An 11,382-nucleotide genomic window follows, 5' to 3' on the forward strand; every position below is an offset into this window, starting at 1 on the left:
CTGCTCGATGCATCGAGCATGTCCGTGCCAGCGAGCAGGTGACGTGGCAGGCGCTGATTGGCCAACGGCATAGCCGTTGGCAATTTGATTTTTTTTAAAAAATCGGTTTTTAATTAAAAAAATGATTAAAAATAAAAAAAAATATTTTCCCACTTCCCAAAAATATTATATCCGTTTTCTATCCACTTTTAATTTTTTTTTTCATTTTTCCACCCCCAAAATACACATTTTCATCTATAAATACCCCAACTTTCACACTCAAAAATTCACACCACACTACACAATTCTCATCTACATTCTCTCATTTCCATTCTCAATCTTTCTTCCACTCCTACAACATAACAATGTCCGGCCATGGCGATCACCTCCCGGGCTCCCACAGTTGGAACCCCGATTGGTTCGGTTCACAACCGTTTCCTAGTCCGGAAAAGGAATATTCGACCCCTCCTCAAACCCAAAGTTCGGGAGTTCCGGGTGGCTACCGGCCTTACCCGATCGACGACCAAGATGCTCCCGAAGGGCTATATGGGTGGACACCCGAGCCTAGAGCGAGATCGAGCGACCTCTCCCAAACTTCGACTCCTCCTACTCGCGGTGTACGCACACCGTACACTCCGGCGGAGATGGAGCAATTTTTCAAGGCGTTCTTGTCAATCTCCGAAGATCAGGAGGTTGGCACGAACCAATCCGGCGATCATTATTGGTGGCGCATCTATCGCCAGTACAATGAAAACCGGTCGGTGGGAACAATCGAGCGTAACGAGAGTATGGTGCGCAATGCCATATGCAAAGCCAACGAAGAAATCCAAAAGTTCTAGGGGTATTACCTCCAGGAAGAGTGGTCGGCGGTGAGCGGCCGGAGCGAGGTCGACATCATCAGTTCCGCCTTGTCGACCTACCAATTCATGAACTACAAGTCGTTCAAGTACCTCAACATTTGGCAGGAGACGCGGTCGCATCCGAAGTATAGGGGAGGCGTAACATCCTTCTCTAGCGGCTCCTCCAAAAGGTCAAGGTCGGTATCCCTATCCGACGCCGGCTCCGAAGACGTGGCTAGCTAACTTGTCGGAACTAACTTGGGTAGCCCTAACGCTGGCCCGAGCGGTTCCCAACGCCGACCGCAAGGAAGGAAGAAGGCAGCGGCCAACCGCCGTCGCGCTGCGACTCCATCCGGCGATGCTCTCGAACCTGCTCCCGTTACCTATGCGCCACCTCCACCCCCCCACCAACTCGTTGTGGGCGATTTTGGCCCAACTCAATATGGCCGATAGGTCAACTATGACTCTCGCGCAACTTCGATCGCATGAGGCCATGATATTGGGTCTCCAAAAATAATTGGTGGTAGTGCCTCCGGATGAATAGTCTTCCACGGGGTATTTTTAGCCTTTAATTATGTAATTTTTAATTTGTAGGAGTTTAATTATGTAATTTTTAATTTTTAGGATTTTAATTATATAATTTTTATTTTTTAGGATTTTAATTATGCAATTTTTAATTTATTTGTAATTTGTAATATTATTTTAGTTTTTTTTAATGAATTTTAATATTATGAAAATGTTTTATTTAAATTGAATAATAGAATGGTGGGACCCTTGTGCTCGTTCTTGTGAAAGAGCACGACTGTGGGTGTTGTACTTTTGGCTAAGAGTAGGTAGAAAAAGTGGGGTCGGGCCCACAACCGTGCTCGTTGGCAAAAGCACGGTTGTGAATGCTCTAAATTTTTTAAAAAATCAATTGTCAACATATTAGTAGTCATGTGACCAACTAATTACAATTGTAGAAATAGAAAAAGGACTAATTCATTAAGAAGATTAAAGATTAATGTCCGCTGACAAAATATAAGAGTGTCCACTATGGACACGCCGCGGCGGACGGCGTGAAGGAGGGCGGGGTGAGGCGGGAGGCGCGGCGGTCATAGTGGGTGGGGTGGCCGCCGCGAGGGAGGACGGGGGAGGGGGGCGGAAGCGGCTTCGCCGTGTGCGGGGCGAGGATGCGGCGGAGGGTGGGATAGGTGCGCCTATAGGCGCGGCGCCCATAGCGCAGCGGTGTCCGGCGCGGCAGGGGTCGGCGAATTTTTTTTTTTGAAGATCAGATCAGATCTGAAGCCGCGAGGAAGAAGATACTCCGAGGAAGAAGATGACTCCAATTTATGATTAATTTGGTCAATTGCATTGGGCTTATATGAATTGCATTGGGCTTTTTTAAATGGGTTTTGATTAATTTGATTAAGTTACTCCAATTAAAATGATTTGGTCTAACCCATTTAGTACTATTTAAAAAGCTAATAAACAAGTTTGGTCTTTGGTTTTAATTTTTTAAATTAAATTATGTGTTTTTTAGTAATTTTCAGCCTGGTAATTTTAATTCTAATTGACTTAAAATATATAAATAATTGATAAAAATATTTTAAAATGAAAATTGATTTTTAAATTTGGGGGCTATTGGAGGTGTCCACCATAGTGGTGGAAATAGAATTTTGGGGCTATGGACACAAAACTGGGGCTATGGACAAAAAACTGGGGCGGGGCTATTGGGCGTGTCCGCCTTATAGTGGACACCCTAAAAAATACTAGTATCACTTTTGTCGAGATCTGTAATTTCCATTTTCCCATAAAAATTATTCATTCATGTCCAATATAGAATTAAATTTTGATTTATATGCCACCAACCAACCAACACCCCCCAACCTACTCACATTCACACTCACTCAGATCTCCTTTCTCCGCCATCTTTCCAAAATCGCACCCAAAATGTCCATCTCAATGTCGTCGTCGTCGGCCGCCACCACTCCCCTCACCCACCTCAACCCCACCGCAACCTCCCAAATCTCCGCCTTCCCCACCTCCCTCTCCCTCCCCACCACCTCCCCCACTCGACCCCTCTCCATCACCTGCTCCTCCTCCACCCTCCAAACCCAAACCTCCACCACCACCGACCGCGTCTTCAACTTCGCCGCCGGCCCCGCCACCCTCCCGGAAAACGTCCTCCTCAGAGCCCAATCCGAGCTCTACAACTGGCGCGGCTCCGGCATGTCGGTGATGGAGATGAGCCACCGCGGCAAGGAGTTCCTCTCCATCATCCAAAAGGCCGAATCGGATCTCCGATCCCTTCTCTACATCCCCCCCGATTACACCATCCTCTTCCTCCAGGGCGGCGCCACCACTCAGTTCGCCGCCGCGCCGCTCAACCTCTGCAGCAGCCCCACCGACGCCGTCGATTACATCGTCACCGGATCCTGGGGCGACAAGGCCTTCAAAGAGGCCGCCAAGTACTGTAACCCTAAATCCATCTGGAGCGGCAAATCCGACAAATACACCAAAATCCCCAATTTCGATTCCCTCAATCAAACCCCCGGCGCCAAATTCCTCCACATCTGCGCCAATGAAACCATCCACGGCGTCGAATTCAAGTCCTACCCTACCCCGGCGGGCCAAAACGAAGTCCTCGTCGCCGACATGTCCTCCAATTTCTGCTCCAAACCCGTCGACGTCACCAAATTCGGCATGATCTACGCCGGCGCGCAGAAGAATGTAGGCCCCTCCGGAGTCACCATCGTAATCATTCGATCCGATTTGATCGGGAACGCGCAGGCGATCACGCCGGTGATGCTGGACTACAAGATCCACGCCGACAACAATTCGCTCTACAACACGCCGCCGTGCTACGGAATCTACATGTGCGGGCTGGTTTTCGAGGATCTCGTCGAGCAGGGCGGGCTAGCGGAGGTGGAGAAGAAGAATGTGAGGAAGGGGAGCCTTCTTTACGATGCCATTGATGGGAGCAAGGGGTTTTTCCGGTGCCCGGTGGAGAAGAGCGTTCGGTCGCTGATGAACGTGCCATTCACGCTGGCGAAGCCAGAGCTCGAGGCCGAGTTTGTGAAGGAGGCGGCCAAGGAGAAGATGGTGCAGCTCAAGGGGCATCGGTCGGTTGGCGGGATGAGGGCTTCCATTTACAATGCGATGCCGTTGGCCGGAGTGGAGAAGCTTGTGGCTTTCATGAAGGATTTTCAGGCAAGGCATGATCATGCTTGATGGATTTTGGTTTTTGATTGTGAAATGAGTGTTTTTGCTTCTTCATTGCTAGATTTCGAGTTCTTGCTTAATGAGTTTTGTGTTGCGATTTGAAAGCATGGATTTTGGGTTTAGGTTAAATCAAGTCTTGTTTTTTCATGTTGAAATAATAAGAATATTTGGGATTTATGTTGTTATTTGAGAGTTGATATTCTCATGGATTTTGTTTTGGGTGTATTTTCTCACCAACGAAATATTTTTGTGACCTTATTGCTCTTCTAGTGATGTCGATTTATAAATTGTCATGTTTGATATTTAATATTCATCGTTTCATTTTTCGGAACAAAATTGGAACAAAATCTCTCGTAAAAAATCATATAGTGGCCGGAATAAGGACGTGACATCCAAATTACATGTTCAGTGCTCAAATTACATGTCGATTTTACACATTCAGTACTCAAAATTACACGTCGATATTGCACTGCTCTTCGGCCTTGTGTTGTACAGTACAACATTGGAATACTATATGAATGGACTAAAAAGATCCTTTGCTTCAATATCAGTGTAAAACTATGGGAAATTTCTCATCATCACTCTAAATCCATCACAGAACCAAATGGAAATAATGTTTGCCAGAGAAACTAGATGTTTACAGCATCGCACAGCCTCAGTTTGAATCTTACACAGATCGAAAATACAAAGACAGGTTCCATCAGCAGCAGCGACACGATAGAACATCGTAGCAAGTATAAGGTCTGGACTTCTCCTCAAGTTCTTGAGCTGTAGGTAGTCTTTCCATTCTGTACATGCTGCTGCTTCTAGCACAACAGAATATATACAAATTCCTGCAAACTCCTTCGTCGAATGGATAAACTCTCTCAGGAATCCCCCTGTATAGTATACACTTATTTATAATTATAGTATAATTCAAAAGAATAAGAATTGGTTGTGAAGCATAAGATATCAGGAAGGCCGGAGTTAAGAAGACCTTAAATATGCAATTCTTCGCCGTCTCACAAGCTCGTACGTGGTTTGATTAGTCATGATAAGGAAACTGTTAATTTATACAGGCAGAGGCACAATTATTTTCGTATTAAATATTTGCATTTTTAAGATAGGCAACACAAGAGCATGTGTGTTCAATGGATTAAACATACCTATGAAAAAGGAGCAGAAGCATCAGGAATATTAGACAAATTGAGAGAGCAGCCAATAGCAAAATCAATATTATATCTGCCCACCTGAAGAAAATACATTTGAGTTCTCAATCATGATAAGCTAAAATTAAGTACTATAAGGCCATATCAAAATCAGCTATATCTTAGGCTTGGTAGAAATAAGATTTGGAAAACAAGGGGGAAGCATTCCTACTATCTATGATTGCGATGCGATAATTTTGAAAAAAAAAAAGAAGTTAAGGATTCTCCAGTTATAATAACTACCACCCTCAGTAACTCAATTTGAATCAGAAGGCATCTTCAAAATAGACAAAGAGAAGGAAGATGTGGTTCTAATGCATAATAAGTAACATACCATGCCTTCAATATGTTAGACTTGAGGTATCCAATGTACAGTATGCAAGTCCAGAGGGTCAATGCTGTTTCTCCACATATGTACCACCTGTTTTACCATTAAAAAAAACAATTTTAACTAAAGAAAACATGTTTGCACATTCAAATACGTATTAGTTTTGTATGATGAAAACGATCCAACCAAGCATGAAACGTTCCTCAGCTTAAATAAATGGAGCTTATCTTGAAAGAGAACACTTGTAGCAGGAAAAAAATAACTCCCCCATCCACACCCCCAAAAACTTACCTCTCCAATCCATCAAGTCAAGTAAATCAAAGAATTTGATGACATTGTTTCAAATAAGATATGAAAAGCTAGGACTGGAAACATTAATAAGAAACTGAATATGTCAACAGACATAGCGGCACTAACCAAAAACGGCAATGATTTCCCTGGCCTATGCATGTTCCGAGCCAAACACAGTGATGATCAAACTGAAGAACACACTTGTTACAATCATGACAATGCTTAGCTCGTGGAGGCTACAAAAGAAATATAATGGTGCTGAGATTAGAAATTAATAACATTTGGACAAACAATAGACATATAAAGGTTTGTAGGAAGAAATGGGCACGAGAACAACTACTTAATCAGCATAAATCTTCTCTACTCTTGAAAAATGAGAAATAACCTCCCAAACCCTTGTTTTGCATAGCACCAACAAAGATACAAGGAGTAATATACAAGACCATCAAATGACAACTATTTTCCATATTTTAGAACTTTGCAGAAGCAGCATTTGCCTCACTCAATTGAGTCCCGTAAATGTTATACTACAATATTCCAACGTAGGATCTATTTCGATCAAAATTTTTTCTAGGTCATCAATCATAATTACTTTGGAGAAGCATTAAGCTGATGCATGCAATTCAGTAGTTCCTATCCACTCTTTAACATACATCAGACCTACTTAACAACATAGTATTTATATCGAATATATGGGAATTATATATGCAAGATTAGAGATTGAGCAACTTGATAATCTATCCTAACAGTTTCTTAGATAACAGAAACACAATCCAAACACCCAATCTCAATGGGAGGCTGGGAGCAACAGATTGGTATGTATGATCAGCGCCAAAAGAAATCAGGTTTTGCTTCATCTAAGCATAAATGTCAGGATGCCCAATAAAGATGAGGACAAAATATTCTACCTGAAGGATGTTGCAGTAAGGGCAGATCAAACATCTGAAAAAACAATCATTACAAAGAGAGAATAGATCAGAAAAAAAAATGGTGATAGTGACAAATATGTACTAAAGACATATTCTATTAAAAATTATGACAAGATGGTTATTGATGTAATGTGCATTCAAATGCTTTAATGATCACTGTATGACTTCAATTAGCAGAAACGATGACAGTTATTCAGGTATAATCAATGCTAATTCTCAACCAAGCATCGCTGCATCAGTTTTTTATTTTCACAAGGCATCTATGGTCCTCACTGCGGAAAATAAATAAGACACCACACATAAATTTGTATATTATTAGTGTATGTTCAGTGACCAAAATAAAACTGTGTTTAGTTATTTATTTCCCACTGCTATCAATAGTGACAGTGCAACACCATTCCAAAGAGCGTATTAGCTCCATTCTAAGAAGTAACAAAACAAGGAATTTAGTACTTTTGAGCAGGCAACTATAATGCCATTGAAAGATATTGTATAGTACTATATTGAGATATCAGGATATAACTATCATGATCACATTTATGAATGGGAATGAAATATGTTGTTGTCATCAATTGTATTACCACCACATAATCTGACAAAAGTCCAACTAGTTCTTTATGATTTTGTGCAGATTTCTTTTTACACTACATTGCAATTTATTTGCCAGATATTCTTTTCAAGTAATTGCTGAATCTTCTGACTGCCAAGCATTTGTGACCAATTAGCTCCAATTCACATGCAAAATACAAGAATTATGAATGAAAATATCTGTCAACCAGCACTCTGCACAACCAAACATGCAATGGTGATTCTTTCTATGTATTAATAATTTAAAATAGTACCAAGTTCTCATATAATTTTTTAAAAAGAGCAAAAAGCCATGTGAAGTCAAATCTAAACAATATACTAGTCTAGCAGATATCTGAACAAATATACTGTTTTTTGACAAGATTCCAGATGAAATTTCATTAGGTTTAAGCATCATACTAAAGTCAGACCGACCTTCATATCGCTGTCCCAAACTCTAAAAGGGGAAAGTCCTACTTAGAATCCTTTCTAGTTTCAGAAAAGGAGCCATTAAGTGACAGTAACTTACTCATCCACTCTAACAGTAGGTTATCAAAAAGAGATACGTATGGAACAAGTAAAAAAATCCTTGTCTTGAACGGCGTAAAATATTCAAAATACGCACGTACGTAGTTGATGACCGTTGCGGAAACAAACTCATCACTAACTTAGTCCAAGCTGTTGCATTTCCTCTGTGATTGTTCCTTCCATCCACAGTGATAGCAACATCGCCATTTTTGCTTGAAGCTGTTGCATTTCCTCTGTGATTGTTCCTTCCATCCACAGTGATAGCAACATCGCCATTTTTGTTTGAAGCTGGTTGTCTTTGCTTAAACGTTATAACAAGACATACAATAAAACATGGCAATTGGTCAATTCACAACATATAACACCAATACGATCACCACAGTTTCTGAGCTATTAATTTATAAATTACTCCTGCCTCTGGTGCTGATTTCATAAAAAGAATCAGAAAAGATCCTGCTTACTTTGAGGGCAATAATGGCTTTCTAGCTGCAGCATCTCTATCATCAATGGCCTTCTGAATGCTACATTTCAGAGAACGAGAAACAACAATGTTTAACGTGGAATAAGAGATCTGCTTCTCAGAAGAATTTCTAAATACAAATTTGGAACAGCCTTCTGGATATAATTCCTGAGAACTTAAAAATTCTCTTATTCCACAATTTCACAAAATAATCAAACTTACTCTGAAGCTAATAATGTCCTTCTAGCTGCAGCATCCCTTTCATCAATAGCCTTTTGAACATCGATTACATAGCTACATTTGCAAAGAAAAAAATACAGAGGCTTTACCAACAAAGTTATGGAATAAACGATCTACTTCTCAGAAGAAGTTCTGAATAGATAATTAAATATTGGGAACCATATGCAGCTTGACGACATAATTACCCAGGAGATGTTCCCGCAGTCGCAAAATACTGAACCAGAGTAGCTACAAACAATAATACATACGTAGCAGTGTACCTATGTTGAAAAAGAGAAGCAAGCATGTTACCACCATCACAATAAACATATAAACGGAAATGACCAGTGATCTAAAAGCAAATGCAAGAAGCCAAGAACATTTATGATTAGAACCAAAACTATAAAACTGGCAATCAGTCTAATTCCTGAAGTGGTACTCCAGTTTAGTAGCTGTGAATTTTCCACTAAGATCGTCTCTTCATCCCTTTTGGTTGAATGTTCTAGGATAAATCCAATCGACACCAACTCAAGGAAGCCACAAGGACCTTTATCTTCCAAATCCATTGTAGTGTTAAACGCTTATGAAGATATCTACTCAATATTTGGCAAGATGAATAAGCAGATCAGTCCCATTAAGAGCAGTTAGAGGCTATCTGAGCTACAAATTTTAAATATCCCTACGAAAAAAGCTCATATATGCATTTGAACTCGATATCCATGTCACGTCTTAGCATCCTAAAACAACATATGAAGCTCATCAGACTAAAAAATGCTAGCTTTACCATTTCCTGATCACTCCACCAACTATGACTCACACGCACACACCCAATTACACCAAATTTGTGCCCAATTTCACTTACACAAAGAAGTTAAATATAGTCAAAGTATCTGTGGATTACCACTGTTCGTGTTTGGTCTTCTCAATCAAATCACGGTCGAACAAAAACAATACACCGGCAAACAGTATATGCAGCAGCACCAAAGCTAATTTGAGAGAGAAAGCAGATCGTCGGGCTAGAAACAGATTCAAAAGCAAAACAATCAATCAGAGACAAAATCCCCAAATCAAATGAAAAGGAAACCTAAGTAAGCTGGGTAAATAACAACCGGGGTCGGAAAAGCAGGGGAAGAGGCGGGAACATCGGTCGGCAGCGCGGCTACACGAATCCCTGAGAGAGCTGCCGCATGATACGCCCATTGTTGTTTCGTCACACGATGCTCATAACCTCACTCAGCATTAGATGGTTGTACAGTGCACTCCTTTAGTTGTACATCAATAGATAGATGGAGAGAGAGGCTGCGGCGTCTGAAACTCTTGCTCCGATTACTAAAATTAGAGATATATCTGCAAATCGCAATTATTAGCTCTTTTCCTCTTTAATTCTTATCAGCTACTACATCTTCCTACCTTCGATTCGGCCCCACCAAATTTTTTATTTCTGTTGTTTATTACTGAAATTATTGTAGTAATAATTTGATAAGCGACATAATCTGAGTAATAATGTGATTTGCTAGCTCAAGATTTATAAGCTCATTTTGAAATATTGATTATTTAATCAAAGTGTATACAATGTAATAGTAATACTCCATCATAGATGAGTTACGGATTCAAATTTTCGTGTATAAGTGTTAAATTTGTACTACTATACAAATTTTCGGTAGTTTACAGTTGCAATTTTTAGGTACAACGCACTATTTATTTTGGTTCTTTATGTTCGTCTAGAAATGGTTGTTCACTCAAATAAGTACACATATTTGAAATATAGTAGTAGTAGTAGTATATTATTAAATTTTATTTAAGATTATTACTTGAAATTGTAGTTATAAGTTTAATTTAAAATTATTACAGGATATTTCAAGATATATCCCATAAATAATAATGTATACACGCATTTTTTTAATTATTGATATAAAAGATTTTAAATTTGAAAATACCATTTGATATAAAATAAATTATTCAAATTATTTAATCAAGAAGATTATTATATAAATTTATACATTTTCTGGTAACTCAAGCTAATATCCATATTACTTCATTTGCCCACAAATTTTTGTCTCATATTCAGTGACGGATCTAGGATTCTGGAGGTTACCTCTTCCAACCATCCGAAAAGCTTAAATATACCTTAATCAAGCTGGAGAATAGCATGATTGCCTAATGGTTAGATTATTAGTCTTTTAACTTAGAGGCTCCATTCCTCAGATCCCCCTCGCACTTTCTCCGTATTGTATTCATCTATTTCCCTATCGATCCCATTGACACGACAATTGGTGCAACTAATGATGTCACCATCGGTAGAGTGCTTAGACAATCAAGCGTAGCTCAATTGGTATGACACTTCCCTCTAACCAATAGGTCGAGGATTCGAGTCATCACTGGGGTAGATGGGGAACCATTGTTAATCCTTTTTAAACAGAGGAAAAAAAATATCGGCGGAGCGCTTACGGTCGTTGCTACAACTGAGCACACCAAACGACAGTGAATGTTAGTATGTTACCATGAATTTCGTATATTAGACGTTCATCAATGTCGGCAAGTGCAATATCCAGATCACCCAAACAACATCTTAACACCCTTATCCGTCAGCAACTCAGCATCTAATGCCACTCGCTACCATCTCCTCCAACCCAACACAACAAAAAATTTAACAAACAACACCCACAACTCATGTTACCTACTTTCATATCCCATTCCACTAAGCTCATCAACCAAGAGAGTGAACGGGAGATGAGTGAGTAGAGTGTGACACACCATATTTTATTTTGGCAATCATCAAAAGAATTGGAATTCCATAATTCTTCATTGAAATTATTGTACTCCCTCCATCCCATTTCAAGTGATTGACTGT

The 11,382-nt window shown here is 40.1% G+C and overlaps 2 protein-coding genes across 2 annotated transcripts; one reads left to right on the forward strand and one right to left on the reverse strand.

Annotated features, from left to right (window-relative positions):
• Nucleotides 1-2,666: 2,666 nt before the first annotated feature.
• Nucleotides 2,667-4,329, forward strand: LOC121774905 (phosphoserine aminotransferase 2, chloroplastic-like). The gene has a single exon (XM_042171811.1). It carries the CDS (start codon nucleotides 2,751-2,753, stop codon nucleotides 4,029-4,031), a length of 1,281 nt encoding a protein of 426 aa, XP_042027745.1. The 5' UTR covers nucleotides 2,667-2,750; the 3' UTR covers nucleotides 4,032-4,329.
• A 47-nt stretch (nucleotides 4,330-4,376) lies between these two features.
• LOC121774906 (protein S-acyltransferase 10-like) lies at nucleotides 4,377-9,878 on the reverse strand. Its single transcript, XM_042171812.1, has 12 exons — nucleotides 9,641-9,878; nucleotides 9,433-9,547; nucleotides 8,738-8,812; nucleotides 8,535-8,606; nucleotides 8,314-8,373; nucleotides 7,954-8,148; nucleotides 6,737-6,770; nucleotides 5,955-6,064; nucleotides 5,544-5,630; nucleotides 5,168-5,251; nucleotides 4,999-5,064; nucleotides 4,377-4,900 (listed from the first exon to the last, which is right to left on the reverse strand). The coding sequence occupies exons 1-12, from the start codon at nucleotides 9,729-9,731 to the stop codon at nucleotides 4,723-4,725; spliced, it is 1,167 nt and encodes a 388-aa protein (XP_042027746.1). The 5' UTR covers nucleotides 9,732-9,878; the 3' UTR covers nucleotides 4,377-4,722.
• Between the last annotated feature and the right edge of the window lie 1,504 nt (nucleotides 9,879-11,382).

The sequence above is a fragment of the Salvia splendens genome, chromosome 17 (assembly GCF_004379255.2).
Source record: "Salvia splendens isolate huo1 chromosome 17, SspV2, whole genome shotgun sequence".
NCBI lineage: Eukaryota > Viridiplantae > Streptophyta > Magnoliopsida > Lamiales > Lamiaceae > Salvia > Salvia splendens.

Excerpts from the sequence above, each read along its gene's own strand:
- LOC121774906 (XM_042171812.1), bottom strand. The coding sequence starts at position 9,731 with ATGGGCGTATCATGCGGCAGCTCTCTCAGGGATTCGTGTAGCCGCGCT. Across the intron at positions 5,631-5,954 it reads GGAAATCATTGCCGTTTTTG|GTGGTACATATGTGGAGAAA; the intron begins GTTAGTGCCGCT and ends ATGGTAAAACAG. Across the intron at positions 4,901-4,998 it reads CGAAGAATTGCATATTTAAG|GGGGATTCCTGAGAGAGTTT; the intron begins GTCTTCTTAACT and ends TATACTATACAG.
- LOC121774905 (XM_042171811.1), top strand. The coding sequence starts at position 2,751 with ATGTCCATCTCAATGTCGTCGTCGTCGGCCGCCACCACTCCCCTCACC.